Raw genomic sequence first — 18,454 nt, forward strand, 5'->3', positions numbered from 1 at the left:
AAAGTATTTACCTTTGCAAGTATAAATCCTTAATTTAGATCAAGTCACCGATAGCTTTTACTGGGGCTCCTAATCTGGAACGAAGGTTTTGATTAACCTCTTAGAATCCTAACGGTCCTTATATTAGCCGTAGCTTAAACCGGTTGATTCCGATATATAGATATGGTTAATTCGCACGAAAAGGCGAAAACCGAGAATGGAGTATGATTTGGACCCAATAAGTTCAGTGACTTGTTTTATATGGGTTTATAGTTCATACTCTGGATTTTGGGGTTCAAATAATATAATTTGACCCATATCGGCTATTGCACGAAAACTAGTTCCATGAGCCGTACCGTGTGCGCAAATAGGCGAAATGGTTAACCATAAGTGTCCTACGCTTATTTCTTAAGTCAATATGCCTTAAAAGTATTTTGGGTATCAGTAGGATACCTTCCGTAATGCCCGTAACGAGTTTAAGTTAATATTATGCCCCGTAGGGGCTTTTCGGTCATTTTAAAGACTTTAAAAAGGCTTTTCGAGTTCTACAGGAAATCTGAGTTTCCCGAACAGCTTATACAGCTTAAAATACTTTATTTATTATTTAAAATCAGTGACAACTGGAATCGGGTCAAAAGACCTTGTAGAACTCCCGTTTTGGCCAAAAAGGGCATATTCGGTATTTACCGAACCGTAGCCATAACCGTAGGTTATGAGCAAGGTAAAAATTATTAAAAATCTTTAAAATTCCCAAAATATTATTTTACCACAGTGGGTAAAAGTTTTGGTGACGAAAACTTGGGCTAGATGGGCGTTATGCTAATTGCGCCGTTAATTACAAAACTTTCTTAAAAGTGCGCCTTTTAGCATAACTCTCATTCTAGACCTCGGATTGACGTGAAACTTTAAGGACATGCTTATAATTTAATAAGCAAGGTTTTGGTCCGTTCACGTGTCCGAAATACTCGTTTTAATTTTAAAAGGCCGTTACGGTCAACTTTTAGGCGAATGACGGAAATACGTAAAAGACTCGGATAACTCATGAACCGACCACAGAGGCGTATACCAACATGTGACCTGGTCCTAAGAGAGTCCTAAGGTATATTTATACTTCACTAAAACGGGTCAGAACTGAAGTCAAAGCAAAAGTCAAACCTTTGCGACATTCGGCTCCGAACCGGTTCTATATAGTAAATGATCGATTCAAACGAGCGCAAACATGTTTATATACTTATTATCATGTTTTATGATTATCAAAACAGGTTCCATAACATATATATTACAGATTATGCATAAATCGCTAAAATAGCTTTCTGTTGACTTTTTAACCGCACGTTTGACTCGACATTTGACATAGTTAGAGTGGTGATCAGGGGGAACCATTTTAGAGGTTTAATACCCACATAAATACCAACTCATAACCACTTTTGATTCGTCATAAGACTGAACCATTACTGATTTATCGTAAAGTCAAACCGTAGTTACGACGGTTTGGTTTTTAGCTAAAAACTAAGCATAAACTGAACAATGGATGATCAAGGTAACTTACAGAAGTTAGAACTTGAATATGGAGCAGAGAAGAAACACTTGGGAGCCTTTAGAATGGCCAGAGATGTGTGTTTGAGTTGTTGTGAATGTTATGCACATGAAGGTGCTATTTATAGCCAAGAATGAGCCCCTATGATCATTACAACTACCACAATAGTCCAGAGATGATGGGTAGGTGTCCTAGAGGTGTATGGGTCGAGTATAGAGTGCCCATGCCTCATTGATTGAGGTTTGATCGTTCAAATGGTCCAAAGGCCAAGTAGTTACAACAATTCTGTATCTGGGCGTCTAATGCGGCCCGCATGGAGGTTCCATGCGTTTACAATGCGGGCCGCCTGGGATCTAAACACCAAACGCGTAATTGAGGAGGCTCGCGGCCCGCCTCAACTTAACCCATTATGCAATGCGGGCCGCGTAGGGTTAAGATTTCAGAAATTTTAAATCTTTTGTCATGATTACAGAATCTGGCCATTAATAACGAAATCTTTCGTAATGATTTGCCTGACCTTTCGGGTTTGAAGGGGTAACTTTGCGGTTTGGCCCTCGGTTATTTACCGATAGGGGCCTCGTGTTATTTACCCGCATTATTAAGTCCCCGGTTTATTTATTAATTATATTGGAAAGCCTTAACTTTCACTGTTGACGCTTTTAACCCTTCTTCTACGAATTCGATCGTAACTTTCTCGTTTCATATCGAAACTTCGCGAAATTCATATATATTATTTTAGTGAGGGTATAATACCGTTACAAAGTCTTTGGAACGTTAAAGGGTCACTCAGAGGTATTATTAAACATGTTGACACAGTTAACCCCTGTAGTTTGTAATCTCTCACTTTCTTCCGCGTTTTGTTTTTGTACGATTTATAATTTATTCGTTTGAAGGTTTAAGCATTATTTAGGGATACTATATAGTATATTTACCTTTGTTGACATTTATAACCCTCGAATTTATATACTTTCAAGGTTTGTCAAAATTAGTCCTTTATTTATTATAGATGCCACGTGTAAACAAATGACACGTGTTAACACATCATTGGACACAAAAATTCGAGGTGTTACATGGATGGGTATGAAGAAATCCATAGCCACCTATGTCGCTAAATGTCTGACGTGTTCGCAAGTGAAAGCTGAACATCAAAAGCCGTCAGGACTGCTACAACAGCTTGAAATCCCCACATAGAAGTGGGAAATGGTAACTATGGACTTGATTACCAAGTTACCTAAAATCAAGTGTGGTAATGACACAATATGGGTCATTGTTGATAGGCTGACTAAGTCAGCACATTTCTTGCCCATAAAGGAGACGTATAGATCCGATAAATTAGCTAAATTACACGTGGACGAGATTGTGTCCCTACATGGTGTGCCGGTATCTATTGTATCCGATAGAGATACAAGATACACTTCTCATTCCTAGAAAAGCTTCCAGCAATCTTTAGGCACCAGACTAAACTTCAGTGCAGCTTACCATCCACAGACTGATGGACAGAGTGAGCGTACGATCCAGACTTTGGAAGACATGCTTCGTGAATGTGTGATCGACTTGGGTGGTAGCTGGGATGACCATCTCCCCCTAATTGAATTATCCTATAACAACAGTTATCATACGAGCATCAAGGTTGCTCCTTTTGAGGCCTTGTATGGGAGGAAGTATCGAACGCCCGTTTGTTAGGCAGAAGTTGGGGAGGCCCAACTATCAGGACCTGAGATTGTCCTAAAGACGACGAATAAGATCATACAAATCCGTGATCGTCTCAAAGCTGCCAGGGATCGGCAGAAGAGCTACGCTGACAAGAGGCGCAAACCTCTTAAGTTCCAAGTAGGGGACAAAGTTTTACTGAAGGTATCACCCTGGAAAGGTGTGATGCGCTTCGGTAAGAAGGGCAAGCTGAGCCCTAGATACATAGGACCATTCGAGATAATCGAATGTGTCGGATCTGTAGCTTATAAGCTAAACTTACTTGAGGAGCTCAGTGGAATTCACAATGTGTTCCGTATCTGCAATTTAAAAAAATGCCTAGCCGATGAGTCGCTAGCAATGTCACATGAAGATGCGCAGATTGATGAAGGCCTGCGGTTTGTTGAGAAACCGGTTTCGATCGAGGATTGACAGGTTAAGAAGCTCCGACAGAAGTACATACCGATTGTTAAGGTAAAGTAGGATGCCCGTAGAGGCCTCGAGTTTACATGGGAGGTCGAGTCCACTATGCGACTGAAGTACCCCCATCTTTTTGAGTAAATCTCGAGGTCGAGATTTCTTTTAAAGGGGTGAGGATGTAACACCTCATAAAATCGTGTCAAATAATGTATTGACACGTGTCCCTAATCCTAATTATGCCAAATGTTGGCTAGGAGAGACTATTTTTGCCAAACGATGAAAATATGAATGTGGAGGGACTAAAAGTGTCAACATGCTGAATCTATGCCTCTAAGTGACCTTTAACGGTATCTGTATTCTCAAATGAGCCACTTGTTGGACGAGAGGAACCGTTTGTGATTTTAATCGAAAGTTTGTTATTCGGAGGATTAAAGGCATCAACATGTTAATTTATACCTCTGAGTGACCCTTTAACCAACCGAGAGCCTAATGATGTTCGGTCATACTCTCGGGTGTGTCAAATATTAACTTGAGGGGCTAATTATGCTAATTATGAAAGCATAAATGAGTTTGGAGGTTAAGGGACTGAAATTGCCAAACTTTCAAAGATTTTTTGAGGCATCGCGCACCGCGACGAGAAGTGGAGATGGTTGTCGCGTACCACGACGACATGTATCTGGCAGAAATTATGTTATAGCTGCGACTTTTTGCCTTGTTATCCACACATACAACCAAAACACCTTAATTCGAAACCATGCACTTGTTTCTGGTTTATGCCACGTTTTAGGACACTTGTATGCTCCTCATAACACCTCTAGACTCATTTGATCACCTCCTTTACTCTCCACAACTATAAATAGAGGCCATGGTTAACTTGTTGAACTTTCACCTTCTCATTTATCTGTCCTTTCTTCCTCCTGGAGATTCCCAGCTAAAAGGAGCCTCCTCTTGAGTTCATTTTCGTGTTAGTACCACTTGTAAGTGCTCCTACCCCCTGCATTTTCATTTGTAGGCTTTTAAAAGCCGAAAGTCAAGCATTTTCGATAAATGCTTTGACTTTCGGCTTAGACCTTAAATGGTCCAGCCATTGTTCGAGGCGAACATGACTACGTGATCGTAATTAGGTAGGTGTTAATCCCTCAAAAAGGCACATCCTGAAAATCATGTTTGCTTGGTCAATTGACGGGTCAAAGTTATTAACATTAAAAAGTCAAACGGGTCAGTTTTTTGAAATAATCATAATCTAATAATGTAGGTGTTTTAAATTATGTTTTAACACTTAAAAAACTTGGTAATAATTATTAGAACATGTGTAAACATGTTCGGCTCGTCAATTCTAGTTTTAGGGTCGGTTCGCAACCGAAAGTCACGAAGTTTGACTTCTGCTTTGACTTTCAATTCTGACCTGAATTAGATTGATTTGTGTCGCAACCCCCGACCCCTACCCCGGGAGCGGGAGCCGCCATCAACAAGTCGGTGGTATCGGTGTTTATTAATTTGGTAGTGGAAATGAGACTTCAGGATCGTAGTTAGGAAATAAATTTCAGAGTTCCAAAACACCAAACTTTTATATTAAACAAATGGGATAAACCTATGTTTCATTTATAATATCTTTATAGGGATAAACCCTAGTTGCTGAAAACATAAACTTTGTATTTAAGTAACTTTATAGCCACTTTCTTTAAGCCTTCATCGCTCCATAGTTGGATTCTAATAGCTTTCACATCATGTTACCTGAAACGCGTTTTAAAAATATTTTATCAGCAAGAAATACTGGCGAGTACATTCCAGTCTATAAAAATGAGCTTTTATAACTTTACAGTATTGAGAGCGATTACAATGTTTATATCTACCCAATTACTCATTCAGTATTTGTCACGTTGGCAGTTATAATCACCGTGGTCATATTACTATTGGCTAACTCTTTGTCCAATAGTAACGCTTGATTAGTAGTGTATACAAAACCCCACATACCGGCAGTAATTGTAGAATACAAAGACTCAATCAGACAATCACTATAAGTATAACTGAAAACATTTGAGATTTTGTAACACAGTTTGGTAGAAAAAGATAATGACTCACAAACGGTGAGAAAAGAGAATGGACTCTCATTGAAAACTTAGGTATTTCTACGGGCTTTCTGGTGGCAATTTATGATTATTTTCTTGAGTTTCTATTAAAAACATACAATGCACGCGTGTTAGTAAAATAACCAAATCACCTTAGCCATACAACACGAGACAGAACCCAACTAACTTAGTCAGGCGGAGCCTTGACATGCATTGGTGGGTCTTAGATCAATCGGGTAGGGTAACAAATTAGTGATCGGGGGTTAAAATACTTACAACGGGGCAGAGCTTCGTGTTTTAGGGGTATAATATCGAGCTATAATATAGATAGAAAATAAAGATTGTTGAAGGAATTGAAATGTCGAACAGAGGGTCAATTTATAGGATTCTCCGGTCTCTCTCGCGCCTCGCGACCCGTCCCACCCGATCCTGTCGCGCCCCGTGAGGGAACCCTAGCTACGGTTAGGGTCTCCTGGTCACAAACCTAGGCTCGACACGTGGTGGACACGTGGCATAAAGGGTGCATAGTTTGGTCTTAAACTATAAAACACACATATGTTTGATATCCTACTGATATCATATCATAAATAAGGTATTTTTTCATAATGTTTATGATCGTAACATCGGATTATACGCAATGTAACAACCCTTACCAAAATTATTATTTCTTAATTTAATAAACCCCATTAGGAAACCCTAATTGGGACCTCCAAGTAGTATGGCATGCAGTGGCGGAGCTTGACCAAAAGTTTCGAGGGGGCGTAAAGTGATGGGACCCAAAAAACAATTTTCTGTCGTTATGTTTCGGGTCGGGTCGGGTATTTGATTCAGGTCGGGTCAAATAATAATAATTCCAAATAAAACTAAAAAAAATAATTTATTCAAAGGACCTGTTCTTGCACACAGAAAAACTAAATATTGTATAACAAACAAAAGACACACACACACACACACACACATATATATATACAATGATACGAGATAAATGGAACTGGGATGAAGAATTACAACTCAGTCCGACAGCCATTAAGATTTTTGAATTTATCAATTATGTCTTCTGAAACAAACTTATCAACAATTTCTTTTTCAACGTAAATCATCAAGCTATTTGTGAGATATTAAGTTTATTGTGTAGTGGGTAATCTAGGGTTAAACAAATAAAATAAGAGTTAAAATATAACTACCAAACTACCCATCATTTAGGAAAAATAATCAGGGGACGATCCTATATAATTTTAAAATTTTCGGACGAAAAATCGGATCATATACACTTCTAACCGAAACATTGGGGTGGGCGGGTGCAAACCCGAGCACCCATTATACTTCGCCTCTGATGGCATGACCCTTAATTTTTAAAACGGTCAAAACTAGGATCAGGGCCCCCTAAAACTCAAAGGGGGGTATTCCCAAATGGATAATTATCCATAAAAAACGAAAATAATTCATGAAAATTTGTTAATTTGACTCATCAGGGCTATGCAGGACACAAGGCTACCCTAGCCTAATTTGGACTGCCCCGCGACACGCGCCAAGGACCCTGGCACCCGCCGCGACACGCGGAGGAGACCAAAATCCAATATAAAGCTAAGGGGTTTGGCACTTGCATGGCTGTTCTGTTTCGACATTAAAATTCACTATACACGTTAAGTTATACGTTGTTTTGTCCAAAAACACTTAAATCCCGAATCTCTGTTGCGACAACAGGGTAGTAACTCGATCACTGCTACGATATAATGTCCGATCGATTGAAACCGATCCAATGGATGTTTAAGTGCTGCCCGAATTCGGGCTATACTTTGTCATTCGTTGTGAGGGTTTTGATTTCGTGAAATTATCGTAAATGTTGAATTAAGTTACTGACCTAGTTTCGTTTGCATTGTCATACTTTAAACTAGGTTTCCAAGCTTAATCAGTAGGCAAAACTCTGTCCAACTAAACTTGCAATGTGAGTCATTCTCTTTTTATCCAAAGTGTTTTACATTACCTAAATGTTTTCCAGTTATATGTTACAGGGATTAAGTCTTTGTTATCTTAAATTACTGGCAGTAAGTGGGGTATTGTGCACAATTACTACAATTTTATCACTGTTAGGTGAAAGGACCTAAATAGTGATACACGTCACTTTTGGGTGAAAGGACTCAATAGTGATATGACCACAGTCATAGATCCAGTCGAGTGACAACTGAACCAGCTAATTATAAGATATGGGCAATTGTAACTGCTCTTAATACTGTATTCTATAACAATGTGTCGTTTTATGCAAATTGAAAGACTCGCCAGTATTTCCCCGTTGATAAAATCTTTTTAAACAAGTTTCAGGTGATTTACCGTGAACAAGGAAAAGTGTCGTGTAGCACTACCAGCTTGGATAAAGTGGCGCAATACATAAATATACATGTTTTTGTAATCAGGGAATTTCCCAGTGGAATTCCTTTATTGTAAATAATGGGGTTTGTCCCGAAATCTAAAATAAAATAAAGGGGTGTTTTCAGTTTAAATGATCATGTTAAAATTTCCGCTGCCTAATTAAACACCAATACCACGGGTTTTCTGTCCCGCAACATCCGAACCGGGAAACTGGGTCGGGGGCCGTGACAGAAAAAAGTGGTATTAGAGCCACTGATTTAAGCCAATTAAGTATTAAGAAATACTTAATTTTTCAGATTGCCATTTTGTGATTCTATAAAAATTTAAGTTATAATAAATAAAATTTTAACTTGAATTTCGTGTGTTTCTTCGTGTATGCTAACAACATGAATGAACTGTCGGAGGCACTCCGAAACTTTGCAATCCATACCACCGATATGGATACAACAGGAACTCAATCCGGCTATCAAGCGGATACTGAGGAGCCACTAGTGTTCCAGGCCCAACCCCAGGAGAAACCCAAGCCTAAAAAGAGGTGAAGACTCCTGGACTGGACTGGAAACGTGGACGAAGGAAGAAGCCAGCTGCCCAGAAGGTGAAAAGGACAAAGGATCCAAAGGACAAAGGAAAAGGAAAGGAAATAGGGGAAAGTTCCGATCAAGCCCAAGAGATGCCACCTTGGGAAGAGCTTGATAGGAAACTGGCGAATTGTGACCTCATCGGACCAGCCGACGAAACCCTTTTCAATTTCCCAGCCCAATCAGAACTTCCAATCAATTTGGAACCCGCTATTCCGGACCCTATTGTCAACCCACAACCTTTTACAGGGCAGTTAGAAGAGTGGCGGACGAGCGACTGGCATTTTCAGAACTTCATGAGTAACCCCAGTGTTTACTTTCCCCTGTTTGATCCTTAACCTGCACCATTCCCCCCTATGAGCACCGAGAACATTGTCGAATTACACCGCTACGGCGAGGAACTGGTGGATGCGGGAAACCGGATTCGAGAAGTGGGGGAAAACATCACGTGGAAGTACGACGAGAGGGATCGTCGTTTCTGAGAAGCCAGTTAATTATGGTTAAAAAAGTTTTTGTATAATAATAATAATATGTGAAAAAAAATATCATAATATATACAATAATAATAATAATATAATATTGTATAATAATAACAAAAATAAAACTTTTGTAAAATAGATGGTGTGTATTGATGCATACTATTATAAAAATATATAAATGTCGCAAGGTCGACGATTTTATCTATATGTGTTGACTTAATTGTGTTGTGATTGCTTTGTTGTGTTTAGCTGCTATCGAATGCTATCGAATTTGTGGCAATAATTTGCATATATTGTTAATTATTCGGCTGGAAAACGCGGAAAACCAACCGGTAATCGAAGTTAACCAATCCAAACAAAATAATGAAGACCATTTTCTTAATCGGCAAGATATAGAAAACATCGTTGCTCAGGGATTAGCCAATGCTATCCTGTAACACCCGTCTAGTTTACTTGAATTTAATAATAGTACAACCCATTTTTGATAAAAGATGCCTGGTTAACATAGATTTCATAAATATAGTTCATTAGTAGCAAAGACCTTAGTCGACTAACGACTAAGTTAAAACATCCAAAAGTTGTTTAACAATTTGTTTACAATCCATAAACATAATCTATTAAAGTTTAAAACATTTCGAAAGCTTATAAATAGTGTTCGGTTCTTCAAAAGCTAGTTCGATCATCTTCCGGTTAGTTCCAACATCACCTAAGATCAAAACCACAACAAATGTTAGTTTTGATAAGGTTACAATGGATATAAACAAGTTCCAAGGGTCAAACAACAAAAAAATAAAATTTTCTCGAATCAAGGGGGCGTCGCGTGATGCCAAGGGCCTAGGCGTCACGCCTAGCCCTGATTTTCACAGAATGCTTGTTCAGTTGATGCTGTACATTCCCAGCTCAAAGTTTAATCAAGTCCCAGCTTAAAATAGCTATAACTTATGATCCGTAAGTCTGTTTTTAGTGATTCTTTTTCCTACACGACCGTATTTAAATTACCGACGTGTCTACCATAATTGTTATCCCGAAAATTTGGTTTACGGGCTTAGTCACTAAATCTTTATATAGATTTTCGAACCACTATATTTTCACAACTTTACTACCATACAATAGCAAACTTGAGGCGTTTTCACCCAACATCCGGGGCTTAGCATCACTCGCATTTCCTTACCAATTCCATAGTTTAATGCTCTTGTGATTGATGTCGCCATTGCTAACTAATTAGACACCAACACTACAATTTACAACATTTTTCGACCCGTTCGCTCATCTTGTGGAAAGTCCTCCAATGTGATGACTACCAAACGGTTCTTTATCAATTTAACTCTATTTATTCATGTAACAATCATGGTCACTATTGTCATGATTCCTCTTATAACATCTGTCACACCCCGATTTCCACGTATCTCACCGGTGGGCCCGGTGGGGGATTACCGTGACGATGTTGGCAACAATATAGTCAAACCACACAATTATATAATGCACAGCGGAAGCATAATTTAAATATATAATTTCAACCTCTGATTGTAATATCAAAATGTATTACAGAAGTTGAATATCCACAGTGGATCGTAAATACAGATAAAGTATTGTTCCATTAGATACTGCAATCAAGCTTGCGAGGCTTAACCCGACGCTAGGGAGCTAATACCAGCCAATTACGTTTAGGTACCTGCACTTAATCTTTTTGGGGAAAATACGTCAGTTTACACTGGTAAATACATTCAACTGACACATTTGAAAATGTTTATTAAAATTGATTTGAATGCACAAGGCACAAACTCTTTTATAACTTGGGAAAATTCATAATGATCTTGTGAACGTTTTACATGTTCTTTTATGCGTTCAGTAGCCCGGGTCGTGCCGGGTTAAAGATTTATAGACACACCACGTTTGCGTAAAATCGTAGTACAGAAACCAACGGCTACGTCTTTTAGTTTTAATGTCGACACTTTATACCGGGTGTACGCCTACACCGGGATGTCGATGGTCGTGGCCATTTCGTAAAATGATGCCGAGGATATCTGGGACAACGGTCATTAAACCCCCCAAAGGCTTATAAGCAACAAAACTGTTTAAATGAGCCAATCATATTTAATCAATTAACCACCTAAGCGATGGAATTATATAATGCTCAATCAAGCGGTATTAATATACCGTAACCCAAGCCCATATAGGGGAAATAAGTCAAAAGTATTTACCTTTGCAAGTATTAATCCTTAATTTAGATCAAGTCACCGATAGCTTTTACTGGGGCTCCTAATCTGGAACGAAGGTTTTAATTAACCTCTTAGAATCCTAACGGTCCTTGTATTAGCCGTAGCTTAAACCGGTTGATTCCGATATATAGATATGGTTAATTCGCACGAAAAGGCGAAAACCGAGAATGGAGTATGATTTGGACCCAACAAGTTCAGAGACTTGTTTTTATATGGGTCAATGGTTCATACTCTGGATTTTGGGGTTCAAATAATATAATTTGACCCATATCGGCTATTGCACGAAAACTAGTTCCATGAGCCGTACCGTGTGCGCAAATAGGCGAAACGGTTAACCACAAGAGTCCTACGCTCATTTCCTAAGTCAATATGCCTTAAAAGTATTTTGGTATCAGTAGGGTACCTTCCGTGACGCCTGTAACGAGTTTAAGTTTATATTATGCCCCGTAGGGGCTTTTCGGTCATTTTAAAGACTTTAAAAGGGCTTTTTGAGTTCTACAGGAAATCTGAGTTTCCCGAACAACTTATAAAGCTTAAAATACTTTATTTATTATTTTAAACCAGTAGCAACTGGAATCGGGTCAAAAGACCTTGTAGAACTCCCGTTTTGGCCAGAAAGGGCATATTCGGTATTTACCGAACCGTAGCCATAACCGCAGGTTATGAGCAAGGTAAAAATTATTAAAAATCTTTAAAATTCCCAAAATATTATTTTACCACAGTGGGTAAAAGTTTTGGTGACGAAAACTTGGGTTAGATGGGCGTTATGCTAATTGCGCCGTTAATTACAAAACTTTCTTAAAAGTGCGCCTTTTAGCATAACTCTCATTCTAGACCTTGGTTTGACGTGAAACTTTAGGGACATGCTTATAATTTAATAAGCAAGGTTTTGGTCCGTTCACGTGTCCGAAATACTCGTTTTAATTTTTAAAAGGCCGTTACGGTCAACTTTTAGGCGAATGACGGAAATGCGCTAAAGACTCGGATAACTCATGAACCGACCACAGAGGCTTATATCAACATGTGACCTGGTCCTAAGAGAGTCCTAAGGTATATTTATACCTCACTAAAACGGGTCAGAACTGAAGTCAAAGCAAAAGTCAAACTTTTGCGACTTTCGGCTCCGAACCGGTTCTATATGGTAAATGATCGATTCAAACGAGCGCAAACAGGTTTATATACTTATTATCATGTTTTATGATTGTCAAAACAGGTTCCATAACATATATATTACAGATTATGCATAAATCGCCAAAATAGCTTTCTGTTGACTTTTTAACCGCACGTTTGACTCGATATTTGACATAGTTAGAATGGTGATCAGGGGGAACCCTTTTAGAGGTTTATTACCCACATAAATACCAACTCAAAACTACTTTTGATTCGTCATAAGACTGAACCATCACTGAGTTATTTTAAAGTCAAACCATACTTACGACGGTTTGGTCTTTAGCTAAATACTAAGCATAAACTGAAGTATGAATGATCAAGGCAACTTACAGAAGTTAGGACTTGAATATGGAGCAGAGAAGAACACTTGGGAGCACTTAGAATGATCAGATGGAAGTTGTTTGAGTTGTGTGAATGTTGTAACTACAACATGGCTATTTATAGCCAAATGCCAAGCCATATTGATCATTGCAAGCACTACTATCAGACCAGAGGTGATGGTAGGTGTCCCCTAAGTGTTATGGGTTGAGCATAGGGTGCCCATGCCCCATAATTATGTGCATGATCGTTCACAAGCTCCAAAAGTCAAGAAAACACAATTTTTCTGCATCTGGGCACTTTACGCGGCCCGCATGGGAGTTCCCATGTGTTTTAATGCGGGTCGCCTAAAGATCAAATATCAGACGCGAAATAGAGGAGGCTCGCGGCCCGCCTCAACTTATGTTTAAACCTTACGCGGGTCGCCTAAGGTTAAAATTTCAGGATTTTTCAAATATTTTATAATGATTACAGAATCGGGCCATTAATAACGAAATCTTTCGTAATGATTTGCCTGACCTTTCGGGTTTGAAGGGGTAACTTTGCGGTTTGGCCCTCGGTTATTTACCGATAGGGGCCTTGTGTTAATTACCCGCTTTATTAAGTCCCCGGTTTATTTATTAATTATATTGGAAAGCCTTAACTTTCACTGTTGACGCTTTTAACCCTTCTTCTACGAATTCGATCGTAACTTTCTCGTTTCATATCGAAACTTCGCGAAATTCATATATATTATTTTAGTGAGGGTATAATACCGTTACAAAGTCTTTGGGACGCTAAAGGGTCACTCAGAGGTATTATTAAACATGTTGACACAGTTAGCCCCTGTAGTTTGTACTCTCTCACTTTCTTCCGCGTTTTATTTTTGTACGATCTATAATTTATTCGTTTGAAGGTTTAAGCATTATTTAGGGATACTTTACAGTATATTTACCCTTGTTGACATTTATAACCCTCGAATTTATATACTTTCAAGGTTTGTCAAAATTAGTCCTTTATTTATTATAGATGCCACGTGTAAACAAATGACACGTGTTAACACATCATTGGACACAAAAATTCGAGGTGTTACATCCTCACCCCCTTAAAATAAATCTCGACCCGAGATTTACTCAAATAAATAGGGGTATTTTTCTTTCATTGTAGCTTCGACTTCCCACGTGTATTCAGGACCTCTACGAGCATCCCATTTGACTTTTACAATCGGTACGTGTTTTCTGCGAAGCTTCTTTACCTGTTGATCTTCAATCGATAAAGGTTTTTCTATGAACTTTAAGCTCTCATCTATATGCACATCTGTGTGTGGAATCACCAACGATTCGTCGGCGAAGCACTTTTTGAGGTTGCAGATGTGGAACACATTGTGAATTCCATTGAGCTCTTCAGGCAAGTTTAGTTTATAGGCAACTGATCCGACTCGTTCAATGACCTCAAAAGGCCCTATGTATCTCGGACTCAGCTTGCCCTTCTTGCCGAAACGCATCACCCCCTTCCAGGGTGATACCTTAAGTAATACCTTTTCACCCACTTCGAAGTGAAAATCCTTACGCTTTGGATCAGCGTAGCTTTTCTGCCTATCGCGGGCAGCCTTGAGACGTTCCCGGATCTGGACAATCTTATCCGTCGTCTGGAAAACAATCTCTGGTCCCGATAATTGGACCTCTCCTACTTCCGCCCAACAAACAGGCGATCTGCATTTCCTACCATATAAGGCCTCAAAAGGCGCAGCCTTTATGCTGGTGTGGTAGCTATTATTGTAGGAGAATTCGATCAGGGGTAGGTTTTTATCCCAGTTACCACCTAAATCGATCGCACATGCACGAAGCATGTCTTCTAGCGTTTGTATAGTACGCTCACTTTGACCGTCCGTCTGTGGATGGTAAGCCGTACTAAAATTTAAACGCGTGCCCAAAGATTGCTGGAAACTCTTCCAGAAGTGAGATGTGTATCTAGTATCCCTGTCGGAGATAATAGACACAGGTATGCCGTGTAAGGCTACAATCTTATCAACATAAAGTTGGGCTAACATATCGGAGCTATACGTCTCCTTGATGGGTAGAAAATGAGCCGATTTAGTCAGCCTATCGACTATGACCCATATTGTATCATTTCCTTTCCTGGTCTTGGGTAACTTGGTTATGAAGTCCATAGTTACACATTCCCACTTCCACTCGGGAAGCTCAGGCTGTTGTAGCAAGCCAGACGGCTTTTGGTGCTCGGCTTTGACTTGAGCACAAGTCAAGCACTTTGCTACATGGGCGGCAACAGACTTTTTCAAGCCTATCCACCAATAATTTGCCTTTAAGTCTTGGTACATTTTATCAGCACCAGGATGGACTGAGTATTTGGAACTATGGGCTTCCTGGAGAACAACATCTCGTAATCCTCCATAAATCGGAACCCATATACGTCCATTCAGTCTAAGGATTCCATCCTTGCTAAGAGTCAACTGCTCTGCAGTTACTCCCAGCTTTTCATTAGGATAATTAGCTTCCAACACAGCCTCTCGCTGTGCAGCCAAAATCCTTTCAATCAAATTATTTTTAACTTCAATGCTCTTGGCATTGATTCGAATGGGTTTTACCCTTTCTTTCCTGCTCAATGCATCGGCGACTACATTCGCCTTACCGGGATGGTACCTGATTTCACAGTCATAATCATTCAGGGTTTCCATCCAACGGCGCTGTCTCATGTTCAATTCCTTCTGGTTGAACAGGTGCTGGAGGCTTTTGTGATCTGAATAAATCACAAATTTAATACCATAAAGGTAGTGCCTCCACAACTTCAGTGCAAATACAACGGCACCCAACTCCAAATCATGGGTGGTGTAATTCTTTTCATGCACCTTTAATTGCCTTGAAGCATAGGCAATCACCTTGCCCTTCTGCATAAGAACACACCCCATGCCTGTGTGTGATGCATCGCAGTAAACTACGAATTCATCTGTACCCTCAGGTAATGTCAACACAGGTGCGTTGCTTAGCTTCTGCTTCAGTATTTCAAAGGACTCTTGCTGCTTCGGGCCCCAAATGTACTTTTCTTTCTTCTTGGTCAAGGAAGTCAAGGGCGCAGCAATCCTCGAAAAATTTTCAATAAATCTTCGGTAGTATCCTGCTAATCCCAGGAAACTACGGATTTCGGTAGGCGTCTTTGGCTCTTGCCAGTTCATGACTGCCTCTACCTTAGCGGGATCCACTTGGATACCACGCTCACTCACAACGTGTCCTAAAAACTGAACCTCTCTTAGCCAGAATTCACATTTCGAGAATTTGGCGTAGAGTTTCTCACGTTGTAGTAATTCAAGAATGCAACGGAGGTGCTTCTCGTGGTCAGCTTGGCTTTTAGAATAGATCAGGATATCGTCTATGAAGACTATGACGAATTTATCTAAATACGGCTTGCACACGCGATTCATGAGATCCATGAACGCAGCCGGTGCATTTGTGAGCCCAAAAGGCATCACTAGGAACTCGTAATGACCATAGCGAGTCCTAAATGCAGTCTTGTGTACATCTTCATCTCTGACCCTTAGTTGATGATAACCCGACCTTAAGTCGATCTTTGAGAAGTAGCTTGCTCCTTGCAGCTGATCGAATAGATCATCGATCCTTGGTAAAGGATATCTATTCTTTATGGTAACTTTATTCAGCTCTCTATAGTCGATGCACAACCGCATAGATCCGTCCTTCTTCTTTACAAATAGGACAGGAGCTCCCCAGGGAGATGAACTAGGTCTGATAAAACCCTTCGCCAGCAGTTCATCCAACTGGGTTCTCAGTTCTTTCATTTCCGTTGGCGCTAATCTGTAAGGTGCTCTGGCTATCGGAGCTGCTCCAGGAATGATGTCAATTCTGAACTCCACTTGTCTATCTGGTGGCAAACCAGGTAGTTCTTCAGGAAAAACCTCGGGGTATTCAGAAATGACTGGAAGATCCTCGATCTTCGGCTTTGGTTCTTCAATTATCACCTGAGCCATGTAAATTACACAGCCTCTGTTCAAACACCTTGAAGCTTTCAGCATAGATACGTCTTCTGGCAATCCGTAGTGCGTATCCCCTCGAATGGTAAGAGATTCACCACTCGGAGTCTTTAAAACTATTTGCCTCTTGCCGCAAATGATTTGGGCCTGGTTATGGGATAACCAGTCCATGCCTAGCACGATGTCAAAACCCGCAAGTTTGAAAGGAAGTAGAGATAAAGGAAAAGAATGGTTCCTAATGGATATTTCACATCCTTCTAGAACAGTAGAGACGGTTTCTATCGTGCCGTCTGCTAACTCTACTTCGTATTTTACGTCAAGGGTTTTGATTGACATATTTAGTAGTTGGCAAAATTTCTGGTCTACAAAGGACTTGTCAGCGCCAGAATCGAACAGTACTCTTGCAAATATATTATTTACGAGAAAAGTACCTGTAAGCACATTGTCGTCCTTGACCGCTTCCTTTGCATCCAAGCGAAAAACTCTCGCATTTGTCTTCTTAGTCTCTTCTGCCTTCTTGGCATACTTCGGGCAATTACTCTTTATGTGCCCCTTTTCATTACAATTATAGCAGGTTGCGTCCTTTATCTTTTTGCACTCCACTGTCTTATGCTCCTTGGACTTGCATAGCCCACAGGGTGGAGTCAGGTGCGACATGAGGTGAACAGTAGTGGTTAGGTTACAGTTGCAACGATGGAGTTGGGTTAGGAGTCGATGGGTGCAGACGGTGAGGGCGGTGGGTTGCGGTTGCGGTGGCGGAAATGTGAGGGCTTACAATGGTGAACGAAGGTGGAAAGTGGGGGTGGTTAATGGTTTGTTGCAGGTGGTTAATGGCTTGAAGAAAAATTGTCTCAGAGGATTAAGGAGGGAGATGAAGACCATGGCTGGTGGGTATTTTTTTGTTGCCGAGGATTAAGGAGGGGTTGTTTAGCTTGAGAAGAAAAGGAGGGAGGGAGGGCCCAACTTGAATTTTATGTTTTATTTATTATTGTTAGAAGTAAGGACAATTCAGTAATTTCACACTAACTTAACTGAGCAAACAAACAACCATCGACTCAGGAGACTACTCAGGTAACAAACGTTCAAACCACATAAAATAAACATGCTATTTAGATAAATTGATGACTAAAAGTTAAAAAATGCCAAACCACTGAAAAAGTGATGACTAAAAGTTAAAAAATCCGGGCAATTAACTCTAAGGGGCTGTTCGGTAGCCTCTTAATGACCATTTAGATGGTACCTCTTAATAGTTTAAAATATCTGAATGAATAAGAGGTAACCTCAAGTCTGAATGGTTAAGAGGTAACCTCTGAATGGTAAATCATCACATGTCACATTCTTCTACCTTCTCATTGGTAAAATTCTTAATGGTTCCATTAAGAGGTACCGTCTTAATGACCATTCAGAGGCTACCAAACAACCCCTAAATCTTATTAAGAGAAAAATACCCAGATAGTCCCTGTGGTTTCGCCTTTTTTCACCTATAGTCCCCAACTTTCTAAAATTACCTGAATAGTCCCCAAGTTTTCATTTTTTGTTCCCGGATAGTCCCTGGGTCTAACTTCAGTTTCTTTTCTCTGTTAAGAGGGTGTGAAATGACAAAAATACCCTTTCCTTAAAAGGCCAAACCATAGGGACTATCCGGGCATC

At 39.9% G+C, this 18,454-nt stretch overlaps 1 protein-coding gene across 1 annotated transcript in view; it reads left to right on the forward strand.

Annotated features, from left to right (window-relative positions):
- The window catches only part of LOC118491463, a 31,837-nt gene extending 14,117 nt beyond the window's left edge, over positions 1–17,720 (forward strand). Inside the window, exon 2 of the mRNA XM_035989270.1 lies at positions 17,529–17,720. Coding sequence (XP_035845163.1) covers positions 17,529–17,720 — 192 coding nt within the window. The remainder of the gene's footprint in view (positions 1–17,528) is intronic.
- The last annotated feature ends 734 nt before the right edge of the window (positions 17,721–18,454 follow it).

Source organism: Helianthus annuus, chromosome 1 (assembly GCF_002127325.2).
Source record: "Helianthus annuus cultivar XRQ/B chromosome 1, HanXRQr2.0-SUNRISE, whole genome shotgun sequence".
In the NCBI taxonomy this organism is placed as follows: domain Eukaryota; kingdom Viridiplantae; phylum Streptophyta; class Magnoliopsida; order Asterales; family Asteraceae; genus Helianthus; species Helianthus annuus.